At 36.8% G+C, this 18,977-nt stretch overlaps 1 protein-coding gene across 1 annotated transcript in view; it reads left to right on the top strand.

Moving 5' to 3' along the window:
• Positions 1-18,977, top strand: part of LOC140817885 (uncharacterized) — a 57,604-nt gene that overhangs the window by 32,138 nt on the left and 6,489 nt on the right. The window contains exons 7-9 of the mRNA XM_073177680.1: positions 1,951-2,087; positions 2,248-2,304; positions 2,397-2,593. Coding sequence (XP_073033781.1) covers positions 1,951-2,087; positions 2,248-2,304; positions 2,397-2,593 — 391 coding nt within the window. The remainder of the gene's footprint in view (positions 1-1,950; positions 2,088-2,247; positions 2,305-2,396; positions 2,594-18,977) is intronic.

Below are 18,977 nucleotides of genomic sequence, written 5' to 3'. Positions count from 1 at the left end.
TCGACAGAGTATATTAATTAGTCTAGGGAATTCCGTCGAATGCCCAAGTAAAAGTCGAGTGTAGTTAGTTAAACACGAGTGGTAGGTGAACTGATAATTTCCCAACAAATTCATTTCTCATTTGATTTAATCCAATTTAATCATTGCTCTCTTGAACACATCTTCTTTGCATTTTAATTATTTTAATTGTTTAATTTACATTAGTTTAATAATCAACTCAATTTATCGTTGCTAAAGGAATTTTACTTGAAAATAAAATTAGTGTAACGCAGTCCTTGGGGATCGATATTCGTATTCACTTACGTTTATTATAACTTGACTATCGTGCACTTGCGATATTTAAATCGAGCTTTCAATTATAAAATAAATTTTGGGACTATTTACTGTGCAAGTTTTGCTCGATCACTGCGACAGGGGTACAGTAGCGTGGCAAACTTTGTCAGGAAGTTCGAAAAGGGGTGTCACTTTGTGCCCCTGATAGCTAATGATGCCTAGAGTAAGTTGAGGCATTTTATGGATGGGTTGCGGCCAGTCTTGCGTCGTGACGTCCGAGTTGCTGGTCCTACTACCTACACAATTGCCGTGTCAAGAGCTTTTGCGGCAGAGCAAGATCAGAGGGATATTGAAGCTGACAGGCTGGGCAAGAAGCCCTATCAGGCTCCACAGCAGTAGCAGCAACAACGACCACAGTTTAAGAGGCCTTTCCAGGGGCAATCAGGGAAGAGGCCATATCAAGGACCGTCAAAGAGCAAAGGTCCTATGCCACAGCAGAAGGCGCCACAGAGGCCGGGAGAACACCAGGTGTGCCCGAAGTGCAACCGCCAACACCCGGGGCCATGTTTATACGGGTCAGGCAAGTGTTTCAAATGCGGAGCTAGTGACCACATGTTAAAGGAGTGTCCGCAGTGGAGGCAGCCGACTCAAGGTAGAGTTTTCGCTATGCATGCGCAGGAGGCGAACCCAGACACGACTTTACTGATCGAAACTTTTCTACTTAAGCTCAGTATTATTTTCGCCTTGCATGTTAATTCAAATTGGGATTATTAGGATGCTAGATGATAATTTTTTTTTGGTGCCTTTTGTTGCGTAAGAGTACTAGTAGAACTTTGGGATATAATTTGCATGGTGCTAACGTCTCTCAGGGAATATTTTCATCAAGATATTAGACACGAAGGCCCTGATAGAATCAAGAGCCACCCACTCGTTCATTTCAGAGACATTCGCTAGTCACCTAGACGTCAAGTCTATTGGACTCAACGTGAGCTATTCAGTGACAGTCCCATCAGGGGAAGAATTATCGGCTACTAGCGTGGTCAAAGATATCGATCTCGAGCTGTAGGGCCACCTAGTGTATGCAGATTTGATTCTGTTGCCAATGCTAGAGTTTGACATTATTTTAGGAATGGACCTTTGGGTATGGAGCAGTTTCTCTTCGAGCCAGCTAGATGGAGGAGTTTTCCTCGCATGATTTCTTGCATGCAGGCGTGGAGACTCATTTCCAAGGGGTGTCAAGCTTTCTTGTCCAACATCATTTCAACACCTGACATAACCACTCCGTCATTATCAAATGTGCCAGTAGTCAGAGACTTTCCAGACGTCTTTCCTGACGACGTCACAGGTCTTCCACCAGAGAGAGAGGTGGAGTTTGCAATCGATCTTATGCTAGGCACTGTGCCAATCTCTAAGCCACCGTACCGATTAGATGCAGCTGAGATGCTAGAACTCAAACAGTAGGAGCTTCTAGACAAAGAATTCATTCGCCCTAGTTTCTCACCGTGGGGCGCACCAGTGCTTTTTCTGAAAAACAAAATGGGAGCATGATACTGTGCATCGATTACCGAGAGTTGAACAAGGTAACGATCAAGAATAAATACCCACTTCCTAGAATCGAAGACTTGTTTGATCAGTTGCAGGGAGATATAGTGTTCTCTAAGATAGCTCTTCCATCAGGGTATCACCAGCTGAAGGCAAAAGACGCGGATGTGCACAAGACAGCCTTCAGGACTAGATATGGTCATTACGAGTTTTTAGTGATGCCATTTGGACTGACGAATGCTCCAGCAATTTTCATGAACCTCATGAAACGAGTATTTCAACCTTATCTCGATCAGTTTGTTTATTGACGACATTCTCATTTACTCGAAGAGCCATGAGGAGCACAACCAGCATTTGAGGACAGTTCTACAGACCTTGCAAAGTCGCAAGTCATTTGCAAAGTTCAGTAAGTGTGAATTTTGGTTGGAGAAGATAGCATTTTTGGGTCATATAATTTCTAACAGCGGCATTGAGGTGGATCCAGCGAAGGTAGAAGCCGTTAAGGAATGGGTTGAGCCGAAAATGCATCAGAGATCCGCAGCTTTCTGGGTTTGGCCGGTTATTACCGTAATTTTATTCAGGGGTTTCCGTCAATAGCAATGCCACTCACTTCACTGACCAAGAAGAATGCTAAGTTCGTGTGGAGTGGCGATTTCCAGAAGAGCTTCGATACTTTGAAGCAAGCTCTTATTTTATTAGCCATATCATTAGGGCAAGGAGATTTTGTATTATACACCGATGCATCTAAGCTCGGGTTGGGCAGTGTTGATGTAGCATGGTTGGGTTATAGGTTATGCTTCTAGGCAGTTGAAGGTGCATGAGAAGAATTACCCAACTCACGACCTGGAATTAGCCGTTGTTGTCTTTGCGTTGAAGATTTGGAGACACTAGGCGAGAAGTTTCAGATATTCATTGATCACAAGATTCTCAAGTATTTCTTCATGGAGAAAGAACTGAATATGAGACAGAGACAGTGGTTGGAGTTAGTGAAAGACTACGACTGCGAAATTAGCTACCATCCGGGGAAAGCCGATGTTGTCGCAGACGCTTTGAGTAGAAAAGTCGTTGTTGTAGCACAATTGTCAGTGCTGAGACCTCTTCAGTATGATATTCAGAGGTTTGATTTAGAAGTTTATCGGAAGGGCAGAGCTCCAAGGCTGTCTAATCTGACAGTCCAATCTTCCTTTCTAGATCATAATCGTGCGGGCCAGCCTTCTGACGAGCAGTTGCAGAAATGCAGGCTGAAGGAGCCAAGGGCAGTGTACTCTACACAGTGTCAGATGGTTTGGTGAGATACAGAGGTAGAATGTGGGTGCCTAGTGTTGATTCGATCAAAGAGGATATTCTGGCAGAGGCACATGCATCTCCGTATTCCATTCACCAGGAGGGACCAAAATGTACAAAGACTTGCAGCTTTTGTATTGGTGTCCAGGCATGAAATGAGACATCCGCAGATTTGTGTCTGAATGCCTCACTTGTCAACAGGTGAAGGCAGTGCACCAGAGGCCAGCAGGAATACTTAAGCCACTCCCCATCCCAGAGTTGAAATGAGAGAATATCGCCATGGACTTGGTAGTTGGTTTATCAAGTTCAGTCAGAGGATTTAATTCTATTTGGATTAGAGTGGATCGACTAACTAAGTCGTCACACTTCTTGCCAGTGAAGACGACTTTCTCCATGATGCAGTATGCGGAGCTCTATATCAAGGAGATAGTTCGATTGCATGGGACCCCAGTTTCAATTGTATCCGACAGGGACCCGAGGTTTACATCGTCCTTTTGGAAGAGTTTGCATGCAACCATGGGGACGAAGTTGCTATTCAGTACAGCTTTTCACTCGCAGAAAGATGGTCAATCTGAGCGAGTGATTCAGATTTTGGAGGATCTATTGCGAGTCTCTATGATCGATTTTCAGGGGACTTGGGAATCTAACCTAACTCTAGTGGAGTTTACATACAACAACAGTTTCCAAGCATCTATAGGTATGGCTCCCTACGAGGCACTGTATGGAAGGAAGTGCAGATCGCCGATTCATTGAGATGAAATCAGTGAAAGAGCGGAACTTGGTCCCGAGATAGTTCAGCAGACTGCAGATGTGGTGGTCAAGATTCGGAACAGAATGAAGACCGCCCAGAGTCGCCAAAATAGCTATGCCGATAAGAGGAGAAGAGATCTCGAGTTTGCCGTATGTGATCACGTTTTTATAAAGATAGCGCCCATGAAGGGTGTTATGAGATTTGGGAAAAGAGGCAAGCTGAGTCCGAGGTTTATTGGACTGTTTGAGATTCTTGACAGAGTTGGGACACTAGCTTATCGTGTTGCCCTTCCGCCGAATCTGGCCGGGGTACACAATGTGTTCCACATCTCAATGCTGAGGAAATACCTAGCTAATCCTTCACACGTATTGAGATATGAACCATCACAGTTGGCTCCAGACCTGTCTTATGAGGAGAGACCTGTCCAAATCCTAGACAGACAAGAGAGCAGACTTTGAAACAAGGTGACCAAGCTGGTCAAAGTCCAATGGATGAATCAATCAGTGGATGAGGCCACTTGGGAGACCGAAGCAGATATGAGAATTCGCTACCCGGAGTTGTTCGGTAAGATCCAATTTCGAGGACAAAATTTATATAAGTGGGGGAGGAACTGTAGTGCCCAAATTCAGTACACGTATAACTCATGTATTTATTTAATTATTAAAGCATTATTTAATTTTAAAATGAGTCTTAGTGGGGCATTATTTATTTAAATGCATTATTTTAAATTGTTTATGTTTATGTGTTGCACGTTAAAATGTTTTTCAAGTGTCATGTTTCAGGCGATCATTCGAGGTGGGATTGAGGAATTGAGACCGGTGACGAGTTTGACAATTTTTAAATGCGGTATTTTTATTTTGAGTTGAGGTTGGAGAAATATAAATGATTTATTACGTTTAACATTTGCAGATCGCTGGTTCATTGGGATGAAGTCGGTGAAAGAGCGGAACTTCGTCTCGAGATAGTTCAGCAGACTGCAGATGTGGTGGGCAAGATTCGAGAAAGAATGAAGACCGCCAGAGTCGCCAAAATAGCTATGCCGATAAGAGGAGAAGAGATCTCTAGTTTGCCGTAGGTGATCACGTTTTTATAAAGATAGCGCCCATGAAGACTGTTATGAGATTTGAGAAAAGAGGCAAGCTGAGTCCGAGGTTTATTGGACCTTTTGAGATTCTTGACAAAGTTGGGACACTAGCTTATCGTGTTGCCCTTCCGCCGAATCTGGCCAGGGTACACAATGTGTTCCACGTCTCAATGCTGGGGAAATACCTAGCTAATCCTTCGCACATAATGAGCTATGAACCGTTACAGTTGGCTCCAGACCTGTCTTATGAGGAGAGACCTGTCCAAATCCTAGACAGACAGGAGAGCAAACTTCGAAACAAGGTGACCAAGCTGGTCAAAGTCCAGTGGCTGAATCAATCAGTGCAGGAGGCCACTTGGGAGACCGAAGCAGATATGAGAATTCGCTACCCGGAGTTGTTCTGTAAGATCCAATTTCGAGGACAAAATTTATATAAGTGGGGGAGGAACTGTAGTGCCCAAATTTAGTACACATATAACTCATGCATTTATTTAATTATTAAAGCATTTATTTAATTTTAAAATGAGTCTTAGTGGGGCATTATTTATTTAAATGCATTATTTTAAATTGTTTATGTTTATGTGATGCACGTTAAAATGTTTTTCAAGTGTAATTTTTCAGGCGATCATTCGAGGTGGGATCGAGGAATAGAGACCGGTGACGAGTTTGGCAATTTTTAAATGCGGTATTTTTATTTTGAGTTGAGGTTGGAGAATTCTAAATGATTTATTAAGTTTAACATTTTATAGCCTAATTTAATTATTAGGTGATTTTAAGCTTTTAAAAGTTAAAATTAGTGTGTACTTATTTTTAATTGAGGAGTTTGATTAAATTAATGTGAGTTAGCTTTTGTTAGCATTTTTAATTAGTTAAATTAGCACCAATTACTCCTAATTAAAACACACACACGTTACACACACTCACACACACTTACCTGTTTTTACACACACCAAAACACACAACACACACCTACACATTTTATTTTCATATTTTTAAAAGAGAAAACCTAGGGTCCTTCCACTCCTGAGCAGCCGCCCTCCCTTTTGAATTTCCAGCAATCTTTCGGTGATTTTTATTGGAAGAAAACGGTGCCACGTTCGTCCCTCATCAACCTCGCATCTTTTCTCGCATCGGTATCGTCATATTGGTATTTCTAACCATCAAAAGGCATGTATATTCTTTCGTTTCTGCATCGATCTTGTCATAGTAAATATCTTGATGTTTATCGTATAGAAATCATGTGTATGTTATGTAAGGGTTTGAGTAAATATGGTTGGATCACTTTTGAAACGTTTTTTAGATCTGAAAACTCGTTTTTGCTGTCATTTTTAAAACTGCGATTTTTTTGTGGTGATTCTGAGAAAAATTTCAACATGAAAATTGTATAAATTTTTGATACCTTCGAATTGACAGTAAACTCGAATTATTTGGAAAACAATTGAGTGAATTATGGTGTTTTTCGTGGGACTGCTCAAACTGCTTTTTTCAGAAAATTATGTATTGAGGTGTTCTTGAAGTTATTTGTTGCAGGCTTCGTTGGGCATCTCCGGGCTTGTGCTACTGCATTTATATATGTTATGATATGTATTTAGGTGTTATTTAGTGGTTTGTATGGGTCGAGATTGGCTTGGGATGTAATAGAAGTCGTAAGAAGCGAAACGATGCCGAATTACGAGTTATTGTTGTATTGAAGTTACTTGTTGATGCTTGGGGACGTTTTGGGTGTTTGTACGAGTTTGAATCAATGTAATAGCATCTTAGGATGAGTCTCGAGGTGTTGGTTTATAGTCCTTAGGCTTGGATTGAAAGGGTGGATGATTAAGTTCGTGAATTTTCGTGAATTTCCAAATATAGAAGGTACCCGGACCCCTTCCCGGACCCCAGCACGGAGTCCGTGTCCGTTTTCCTTCAAAAATACGAAATTCCAGTGCCTACCCGGACCCCTACACGGGGTCCATGTACCCCCCTCTTTAAAAAAAAAAAGATTTAGGATTTTTTTCGGGGTTCTATATCATGGTTTAGTACGATGGTTAAAATTTATTTATGTAATAATATAGGATTTGTTTTGGGGTTTTATGTCATGGTTTAGTACGATGATTAAACGAGATCAAGTCCGGAGCGAACTAGAATGTCATAAGCTATTTATTCACTTTGGTGGTGAGCTCGAGTACCTATGTCTAAAACATGCAAGTTAAGTATTTAAATTCATGTTAGTATGTCCAGTAGCGGCCCCAAGTGAGATCCAATGAATCCCTCAACACTAAGTAAGTATGTTGACGTGCAAAGAAAATATTTCAAGTTTTTGAGGTATGATAAATGTCTTGTGACCAAATTTATGTATGGGATTGGAAAACGTTAAAGCATGAACGTGGACCAATCCACCCCATTAAATCATGAACGTGTTTAGATCAGGATTGGAAAGCATTAAAGCATGAACGGTGACCAATCAACCCGTTAAAGCATGAATCGGGATCTCATGTATGTGGCAGTGGATTCTTCCCTGTCAGGCCAGTACTGTGGTTTAGTCGGATAAGGCGATTTATGTTATGGGTCACTTGCTTTGAAACATGCCTCTACGCAAATTAATGAAGTTCATGTATGTACAAGCATGCAAGCATGTTTATGAAAGTTTTACGTTATGACACGTCTAAGTTATGTACGTATGTTCAAGTTTAGTGCAAGTTCAAGTTTCAAGTATGTATGTCCTATTTTAAAGTTGCATGTGGTTTTATTACGTTTTATTCGTTACTCCCAGTTTATATGTGTCGAGTCTTTAGACTCACTAGACTTGATCGATGCAGGTGAGGATGTTTATGAGGAGGCTAGGGGTGGAGACCAAGGAGCTGGCTTGGACTGAGCAGGAGGCTAAGCCCGAGGACCGCCATGTTTTGAAGTTTTTATGCAATGTGCAAAATAATTTTATTTCATGTTATGATTTATGATTTTTATGAAACAAGTATTTTCTTTAGCAACTTATTTGACATCTTTTGTCGCAAAGATTTTGGATCAACGGTATATTTTCATTGGATTTTGAAGGTTGAGTACTCCTTCATAAAACCCATAAACGTTTAAAATAATAAATCATAACATATTAAATCGTAAAATCTATAAACATTTTAACATATAAAGACCCATAACGTTTTAAAAAAACCATTTTAACATATAACGATCCATAAACATTTTTAAAATAAAACATAAACATTTATTTAAAATAAACGTTTTGACAACTTAAACCATAAACATTTAAATTACACATATTAACATCATAAAAATTCATAAACATTTTAAATAATCATATTAGCATGTAAAAAAATATTCAGGACATTGCTATGACGTTTACTAATTTTTGTTTGTAAAATTACCGTTTTACCTCTAGACGTAAAATTTCACGTTTTGACTTTTCTTAATTTCGTTGACTCTAATATGTTCCAAATAATTATTTAAACCTACATAAATTTTCTCATATTTTTATTTATCTTAATTCGATGACTTTTAATTTATTTTTAAATATAGCATATTACATCGTTTTAACCCCGAATTAAACCAAACCTTAATATAAATTCCCAAATTAAAAGCTTAGACTTTTAATAATTATTTGAGCTTAAATATAATTTTCCATAGTTTTGTAAAGCTAAAATATAGGCGTTTCTGTTAATCCATTAATTAGCGTTTTTTGCGGCGATTAAATCCCAGATAAATCCAAAACTCATTATTTAGATCCCAAACTTTAAACATAACATTTTTATTATTTATTCTACCTTTTAAAGTTATTAGTCACGCCCGTGGACCCATGGATTCATTTTTAGCTTTTAATTTTCGAATTAGACACTTTATCGAACCACCCGAGCCATCTCCCAATTTACTCGAGCCATGGTCGAGCCACCTCGAGCCAAAACCTAGCCAACCCATCTAGGGATCCTACTGGCCAAGCCCAGCCCTAAGAACCAGCCCCTAGCTCAATTAATCCCTGCTGAAACTTGACCCAAGTTCTGCCCTTGTGTGTGCGTGAGTCTCCTAGCCTAAGTAAGACTCCTAACCCAACTAGGACACTTCTAGCCCTTAATCACTTGACCACTCGTGACCCTAACCTTCCCTGGACCATGCCCAAACCAGCCCAACCTCCAGAACCCCAAGCACGAAGCTCTGAACCAGATGACAGCAACATGCGCTCTTGACGGATTTCACTCACGGTTCCCTCTTTCTCCTCAAGCCAGCAGCGACCCAGCCGCACCAGCACCTATAACATACCTTACCCAACTCCCTTAGACCCTAAAGGGCCCACCTGGCTCTCCCCCAGGCCAGCCGCGAGCCCTTTTTTATCAGCAACTCCAGATCCTGCTCGCGCGAGGAGTCCCTGCTGCATGGGACTCCTCCAAAGCTGCGCACCCGGGGTCCTATCCGTGCTAGGACCCTTCCTGACCCTGACCCACATCCAGCACGAGCACTCCTAGAGACCTGGTTGAACCCCTAAGCCCCATGCTTAGTGATCGAGCCACATGAACCACAACCATTCACACAACTTACGGTTTTTGTTCTGAAAGTTTCCTACGGTTTCAGCTTCTGTTCTTGTGTGTGTGCAGCATATTGTGCATGATTATAGGCCCTTAAATTCGTATAAAACATGCCCTATATAATCTTAATTCATGGCAGCCCATTTTACAACATAAAAACATGATTTTGGAATCAAATAACACAAGTTTAAAACCTATACGCACATAGTTACGAAAATAAAATTGTGTGTCATGTTTTCTTTCAAATCATGATCAAGTAAATATATGGTGTGATAAATGTTTGAAACAAAGAAATATGGCGTGCCTTTGCGTTTTAAACGCACGAAAACGTTGACGATTGCAAAGAACGGCGACTAACGACTGTGGCTTGAGTCCTTGCAAACTTGATGTTTTTTCTAGATATTTTTGAAACTTTCCCTTGATGAAATAGGTGTGTGCCGTGGCTTTGTAAATTGTTACAAGGAATAATTTGAATTGCCCAAGAAAAAGTGGCGTGCATATATGGTAGGTTATGGGGTCTACTTTACATATTAAATAGATAATTAGATATTAATCAAAGCCTTGGCCCATTAACCATTTTAATTAGGCCCATTAATGCTTAATTATAATAATAAAATAGTTTTGCTTAAATAAGTTTGTGAAATTATTAGGCGGGTTGCCAAAACGTTCGTATTTTTGTTAAAAATCAAACACCGATAAAAACTACGTCTTGGCGTATAAAATCACATCAAAACCCCATATTTTCAAAAATAAGAAAAACATCACTCATAATTTAAATAATTAAAAGCAATTGTTTAATAAAAAACATAAAATGTTTTTCAATCCTTGGTCTTCGTTCCTCGATCGCAACTCGAATAACCTTTAAAAATACATTTTAATGCAACCATCTAGAAAATATAGTTTAAACATGGAAATATGCACCACATAAAATAATTTATGTAATTAAAACATTTAATTAAAATACACAAAGAATTTAATAATTGCATGCATGTGGTTTGCGTGGACTTTAATTTTTCGGGGCATTACATACGACCTAAACAAGAATGAATATTTTTCATTAAATAATTTCAAGGCTTCCTAATATGATCAAAAATTATTTAATTTTTCTTAAAATAGTAGATTTCAAATTATTTTACGAAACAAGCTCGATTTTACCCGGGAAGCCGGTTTTGGGCAAAAATAAAAGACTTTTAAAATATCAAATGCATTATTTTTTAAAAGTAATTTTTATAAAATTTTATTATTTAATTAAATAAGTGTTATTGGTCTTAATTTAACTAAATTAAGTAGGCTCAATTGCTCCTAAGTTTGCAAGCCCAAAACTCAAGTCCATTAACATGTTAATTAAAATTATAAATAAGTAAACCAATTGTTTTTCACCCCATAATTCACACCTTAAACCAGCCAAAACACACACTTGCACTCTAGAATTTTCAAAAATAAGTAGAAGAGAAAAGCTAGGATTCTTTGTCGCCTGTTCGTCTTTCCTCGCCGACGATCACGTATTTGAGCGTTTTAAACGCAAAGGCACGTTTTATAAACTTTTTTACGCATCATTCAAATCATATTATACATGTTTTAATTTTTAATGCATGAAAAATATTGGTGCTTGATTATTTTTTCGGTAGAATGATTATTTTCAAAAATACGATGATTTTACGCTTATATGAAAAACGTTATGAATCCAACGGACACTTTTTCAATATTACGTGTTTAAGGGACGGAAAAGAAACTTTAAAGTGAATAAACGAGGGCTGGACAATAAGCAAGAGGCTACACATGAGTTGCTAGAAGAAACTAGGGTTTCCTACATGTTGGCTTGTTTCAAGTGGCTCAGATTGTGCAAGGAGGCTCATGGATCGGCTAGGGCTTGGGTTGGGGCCTGTTTTGGACGCGGGTCAGGACTTGGAAGAGTTCTTGCATCGCTAGGACTCATTGGTTGCAGCCTAGGAGGATTCCCTTAGGGTGAGGACTCCTCGCGCAAGCTGTGGGGGATGGGAGAGCAGCCAAGGGGGCTTGCGGATAGGGCAGGGAGGTTCAGGGTTGGTCCATTAGGATCTAGGGAGGTTGATCAAGGGCTTGTTCATGGGATGGTGCGGCTAGGTTCTCTGCTGGCTCGATCGCAGTGCGGGCAGCAACTTCAAGCGTGTGGCTGCTGCTTATGGTTCAAGTGGCTCGCAGCGCTGTTAAATGGCTTGGGCTAGTCTTGGTTGGGTGTGGGCGTGGTCCAGGGTCGGTAAGGGTCAGGTGAGCTTGGTGGTGGCTCGAGTAAAAGAGTCCTAGGTTGGCTATGAGTCCTAATAAAGGTAAGATTCACGCGCAACTTTGCATCTTCTGTGCAGGGCTTGTGCGCGAGCTAGGGTCAGGTTCTAAGGTCTAGGGTTGGTCAAGAGGGTACCTAGATGGGTTAGCTAGGGTCTGGCCCAAGGTGGCTTGGCCGTGGCCCGGTGGAATCGAGAGATGGTTAGGTGGTCTTGTTCAAGGGTCAAAAATGAATTTAAATGAACAAAATTGGAACCATGGGACCACGGGGGTGGTTCATGGCTCACAAAGGTATTTTAGGTAATAAAAATTGTTTGTTAAAAATTTGGGATCAAAATATTAAGTTTTGAATTTATTCGTGATTTAATCTCCTCAATAATTGTTAATTAGTGAATTAATTAAAAAGTCTCGAATTTAGCTGAATAAAAATATAAAAATTTAGATTTAAGCATGAATAATTATTTGGGATAAGCCCATATCATTAAAAGTAATAAAAAGTTGAAATCGATAATTTTTACGTCTAGGGGCAAAACGGTCATTATACACTTGGGAATTTTGTAAAAGCTTGGCAGCGTCTCGAAGGATCATAACGCATGTTAAATGATATTTTACGATTTAAAATGATGATTTTGATGAAAATATGATATTTTATGATTTATGGTAAAGTTGTGCAATTTTTACTGTTAAAATGTTATTTTTTGAAAGTTATAATATTTTATGTTTTTAAAAGAAAAGGAAAAAAATTATTTTGAGGATGTGAATTGACTGTGAAAAATGATATATGATATATGGGGGATCCGTTTTAAGAAGGAACAGTGAACTTACAATTTTGTGCAGATGTCGTGAGGGAAAAGGCCTCAGATTGAGATCAATTACAGGAGAAGGCCCTAGAGGGAGTCCATTTATAGGAAAAGGCTCCATAGCGAGCCTGTCTATGGGAGAAGACCCGCTAAGGAGCCCGACGATCGTATTTTCATTGCGGAGCTTAGTGCCCGCCCCCTTGGGCCATGTGGAGCTGAAGACTGATCAATCTACCAGAGGATAAAGGATAATCACTTTCAAGACCCAAAATGATAAAGAATGAAAAGTTTTACGATAAATTATATTTATGATTTATGATTTATTTATGCTTAAAATTATTTTAAATGGTTTATTTATGTTTAAAAGTTATTTTAAATAAAAATATGATTTTTAAATGCATGTGAATGTATATGTATTATTTGTTATTCATGTTTAGAACGTGCTGAGTCATTACACTCACTAGGTTTGTATGATTCATGATTTGGTGATATTATGGGAGTCGCTGACGATTGAGTTGATCGAATGAGGCAGTACATTCACGAGGGACATTTATTTTCCGCATTAGCTTGTTAGATAAAAAGATTTAAAAGATTATGTTGATGATTTTTATTAGAGGTTTTATACTTTATTGTATTGTTAGTTGATATTTATAAAGGTCGATTTAGGAGTTTTGCTTAGTTGACGATTTAGATATTTTTTTATACATTTGAGATTTAAATTGTTAAATTAAGTTTGATTTATAAATATGTTAAGTGGTTTTATTTAGTATTTTCGAGTTTATGATTTAGAAAGAAAAAAAAATTAGTAGTGGACGTTTCAAAACAAGTTAATTGACCAAAACAAATTATTTTTAAAATTTTAAAATATAATATGAATAAATTATCTCGTAATTTTATCCCTTAATTTTTAATTTATTATTTACTAGACTTATCTCTAAAATGAGCTTTATACACATCAAGAAGGGGACAATAAAAAATATACAACTTATTTTAAATTTAATTAAATAAAAGGGATTTTGACTTTTTTAAATCGAAAAAAAGAGTTGAATGATGTTAATTAGGTGAGTTCATTTATTCTGTCATTAATTAGTTGGTTAGATTTTATTTTTTAAAAAAATATTTTTTTAATTGATATATCTTTCCTCGATTTGAGTTTTCATTTATTCCTGTTATTTTTGTGTTGTTCACGACAAAATAATCAAAAATCATTTGAAAATTTAAAGATTTGTAAAAAAGAAGTGAGTATATACTTGAATGCTCTGTATTGCAAGATTTGTTTCAATTTAGTTCTGATTGTTTTTTTTAGAATTTTTGTGAGTGGAGTTAGTGTGAATATTTACAAACGAGGAACGTGTTTATTGTGTGGGTCGAGAAGGTGGATGGAGCATGATTCGAGTATGATCGTATGTGTTAGTTCTGGATAGTGGAGTGCGGGTAGAAAGTGGTAGTTCTGTCTATTGTCTCGAGCACCTCGACCCACTGTGGGTCGAGATGCAGCTGTGGGTCGAGGTGATCACATTCACCTCGACCCACATAATACGTCTATATAATAGCATATTTATAATATAGCATATTTTTTTTTAAATTCATACTATTGTCTATAATATAATAATCTTATCTGTGTTTTGTAGGTTATACCACATGTGATCAAGAGAAGACGTGGAAGGAAAAAACAAAACAGATTTCCATCTGTAAGAGAATTTGGTTGAAGATAAGATTGAATGATATGTAATTTGTTTGAATTTAAAGACAATCGATTTGATTTTATTAATATGTAATGTGTTTGTGGTGAATTTTTAATTTTGGTGTGGGTCGAATGGACAAGATTGTAATGTGTGTAGTAGATTTTTAAATTTGGGTCGCGCGGGTGGTAAATTGTTTCAATTTTGTGACGAGTGGGTCGAGTTATAATGTTAGAGGTTTGGTTTAGGATTTTGTTTAGTGTTTAGCGTTTGGGTCGAGATGGGTCGGAATTTTTTTATATTTTTGAGTTTTGATCATTTTATAATATATAATTCACTTTATATATGATTAGAATGTAAATATACACTACAAGAAAAAAGCAATACGACAACGATTTTTAACCGTTGTCGTAGCCCTTTTAAAACTGTTGTAAAAGCCACTATTGTTAAATGGTTCGCTCAAAGACAACGGTTTTTTTTTCTGTTGTTGTAGCTACAATTTGCGACGGTATTTAGAACCGTCGCAAATATCATTTGCGACGGACTTCATACAAAAACGTGTCGCTAATAGCGACGGTTTTTTATCGCTAAACGTAGCGACAGTTTAACAATAACCGTCGCTACATGTAGCGACAGTTTTTCATAAGCTGTCCCTAAATATAGCGACGGAATTCATGTATAAACCGTTGCTACCTAGCGAAGATTTATACATGAATTCCGTCGCTAATATTTAGGTAAAATAAAAAAAATTAATAATTTAATAAATCTGTTGTTAATTGGTACAACCGTGTAAGAGATAAAATTTTTAATTGTTTTGAAGTGGTAAAATCATTTAAGAGATAAAATTTTTAAGTGTTGTAAAGTGGTAAAATCGTGTAAGAGATAAAAAATTTAAGTCTTGTGAAGTTGTAAAATCGTGTAATTGAGAAAAATTTGAAGTGTTGTGAAGTGAAGTGGAATGAAATGGAGCGAATTTGCAGGTATTTATAGAGAGTGGTGGAAGAAAATGGAGGGAAAATTAGGCGGGATCGAATTTTTGAAATTAGCGACGGTGTTTCAATAACTGTCGCTAATATTAGCGACAGATTTCAATATTTCGTCGCTAATTTCAAATTAGCGACGGGTGTACTTGATTTTGTTGCTAACTGTACCAACGGTTTGAAATAAACTGTCGCAAATTTGAAAGTAGCGACGATTTTCTATATCCGTCGCCAATATTAGCGACGGTTTTAAGGTAACCATCGCTAAATACCGTTGTGTTCTATTCTTAACTCACGCTAATCGACAACGTTTTTCTAAAACCGTTGTCGATTGTCCAAAAAACACGCTAATAGACAACGGTTTATGAAACCGTTGTCATAAACGTTTATAAACGTTCAAAGACAACAGTTTTACAGAACCGTTGTCATTGACCCTAAAAATTGTTGTCTTTGACCCCCAAAAGACAACGGTTGTATAAAAACCGTTGTCGTTTGCTTAAAAAATGATCTACGAAGTTAAAAAATTCATAACAAGTAGAAGAATATATCTCTTATTCTTACAATATGGGTTGAATTTATACTCGACTAAAAATCTTAACAAATTTTATAATTCCACTAAAATTCATAACAAATTTTGTAATAATAGAACTAAAAAAATTCATAACAAATTTCATTATATATTCACTTTAATGAATGCCTATCGAAGCATATGAAATTAATGTTTATCATATATAAACATTAACAAATTTTATAATTCTACTAAAATTCTTAACAAATTTTATAATAATAGAACTAAAAAAATTCATAAAAAGTTTCATTATATATTCACTTTAATGTAATGAATGTATATCAAAGCATATGAAATTAATGTTTATTGTATATAAACAATAAATTTTTTTATAAATTATAATAAAATTTTTAACAAATTTTATAATAATATGCTTCTCGACTCATTTATTACAATATATTAAAATCTATATAGATTTTGCAATATATTAATATATATATATATATATATATATATATATATATATATATATATATATATATTATGGGTCGAGAAGCCAAAATTATGCTTCTCGACCCATCTCGACCCACGCGACCCACCAAAACTGGGTCGAGTATAATCTCGATCCAAATTGTGACAAGTCATAACCCTCGACCCAGTTTTGATTGGTATTGTTATAATGCTTAGCTTATAAAATTAAATTACCAAATTGACTGTACTGCACCAAATATTCTATCTCTTTCTCATTTAAAAATGATACAATCTTCTTACAGATTTAACGTATCTTGCTCCTAAAAGTAACTTGCATTCAAAAAATTGATTCCTTCCTAGTTTAGCAGAAAAGTAAACATGTAAAAAAAAAAGATTATTAGTTGTATACATTTAAAATAAAATAAATGTTATTAATTGTAAAAAATTAAAATTAATGGGTCGTGAAGTCTTTACATCACGACCCCGAGTGGGTCATGAAGCCCACGACCCTGGGTCTTGGGTGCTTCACGACCCAAAGTTGCGTCGTGAAGCACTTGGTGCAAGTGCTTCACCACCCAAAGTTTGGTCGTGAAGCACAAGTCTTACCTGGGTCGTGAAACCAAGGGTCGTGAAGCACGGCTTTCACGACCCAAGTCTTCACGATCCATGGACCATGGCTAAGGACCATGGGTTGTGCGTTTGTGGGGTAAACACAACCCAAGAAAATTATTTGCATGGACCATGGCTAAGGGCTAAAGGCCAAACACAACCCAAGAAAATACCTAGGACACCGAAACATACCAACCGAGAACTCAATCTTGTGCAATGAGATGTATCGAATTCTTCTATTGTCTTGTGTCGTTACAGTGGCCATTTAATTGACCATGGCTCGATCTAGACATGATGGAGTGTTGTATGAACCATGGCTATGGGCTACAAGCCAACCACAATCCATACAACATCCAAAAACCGAAACCACCTTCATAAAAAAACAGAATTTTAGAACCGTGGGACACTTGACATGTTGCTGTAAAAAAACTGAATGATCCATGAACTAGGCTTGGAGGAACTGATTTGGTCACATCCTAGACATGATAAGGTAGGTTGCTAACCATGGCTACAGTCCCCAGGACAGCCATGATTCGAACACACTCACCTTACCCACTCAATGGCCAAACCGAGACCCATTCTGCACATAAGGGAAATTCTGCTGTCATTCTTTCATTTTGTGAGGGTATGGACTGAAACAAATGAACCAAAAACACCCTAACACATTCTAAATTATGCCTAGAAGCAGTCATGAAAGCCTGGAATCGAAACAATTCCTGAAACCAACAAAAACACAGCAACCGTGAAGCACCATCAAAGGCCAAGGTGCTGTACAGATTTTTCGAAAGTTATTTTGCTGTCAAAATGCGTTTGTCACTAGATTTGTGATCATATACTGATTTAAAATATCTAATATAACTTGATTGTAGAGCAAAGGAATGATATATACATGCCTGGAATTTGTTTTGACACAAAAACAAATCAATACGACGAAAACGAGCGGCGGAGTCGGAGTTGGTTTTCCCTTCTTTGTTTCTGCTGTTATTGCTCGATTTAAGCTGTTGTTTCTTCTGATAATTTCGGTCACAGGGATGGAGAAGTGTTATGTAATGGAGTTGGTGGTTACAAGAGGTCTTAAAGGTGCCATTATATACATTAAGGTGGGAGTTACAAGTCAAGAAGTTGAAGAATTTTTGAAATGATTCTCCTTCCCTTGCTAGCCGATGCCTTTCACGATTTTTGTCAGTTGTTTCCTTCTGATTTTTCGAGCATATTAGTGTAGGATATGTAAGTAATGAAGATGAATGTTATAAGGGGTGTTAAATGGGTCATAACATACATTAAAATGGGAGTTACAAGTAAAGGAGGTGAATGGTTTTTGAATGTCTTCTCATTCCTTGTTGCCTTAGTTTTCTTGTTTCTTATTCCTACTGCATGTGCTCGATACTTTGTTTAGATAATGGTTTGAGGAAAATGATGTGGGTTCTAGTACTTAATTTACTACTATTTAGTGAATTAATAATATGGGAAATGAATACATGAAGTGCAATTAGAGATGGTTTGACTTGAGAGTTACCAACCTTTGAAATATTTTAAATGTTGGACCCAAAATTATTATTACTAATTTGCATGGTATTTTATTGTTTAAATCTTGTATTCTAAATGCTTGAGGTTTAATACATCTATTATATAATTTAGTGGATTTACACCTTAATTTGAAAGGAACTCTTGTATGGCATTGCATGGTTAACAATTTAAGTATTTAAATATTATATTTAATTTCTTGAATATTTTATATCTAGATTAATTCGCCCACATATGTTTACATATTTTAATTTAAGCTTTAATTAAATATTAACCTAAAGAATTTTATTTAATAACTTAGCTCTAATTAATTTAAATGAATCCTAAAACATTATATTTCTTTAAATTAAATCATTCTTTGACTTAAATTAAATTTAGGAATATTTTTCTTATTATTAACCTTATCTCTAATCTCCAAACTCCGGTCCGGCCTCGCGTATTTATCATGAAAAGATAAAACTAAACATCTACTTTTAAAATAAATAATCATGACTTAAAATTATTAAAATAATTCAAACACTTCATATTTATATAAAATATTCATTTTTAATTTAAATAGTAGCAATTATGCATGGCTTATACGGAATCTGATTTTCGGATTCTACATAATTGTTAGCCAAAAAATGAGAGGATGGAAGGTTGGGAGGGAAAAAAAATTTTGTGAAGAGTCGAGAAAAATTTAGTCGAGTAAGTTTT

Source organism: Primulina eburnea, chromosome 17 (assembly GCF_022965805.1).
Source record: "Primulina eburnea isolate SZY01 chromosome 17, ASM2296580v1, whole genome shotgun sequence".
Lineage (NCBI taxonomy): Eukaryota > Viridiplantae > Streptophyta > Magnoliopsida > Lamiales > Gesneriaceae > Primulina > Primulina eburnea.
This window is presented reverse-complemented; position numbering and strand designations above follow the sequence as displayed.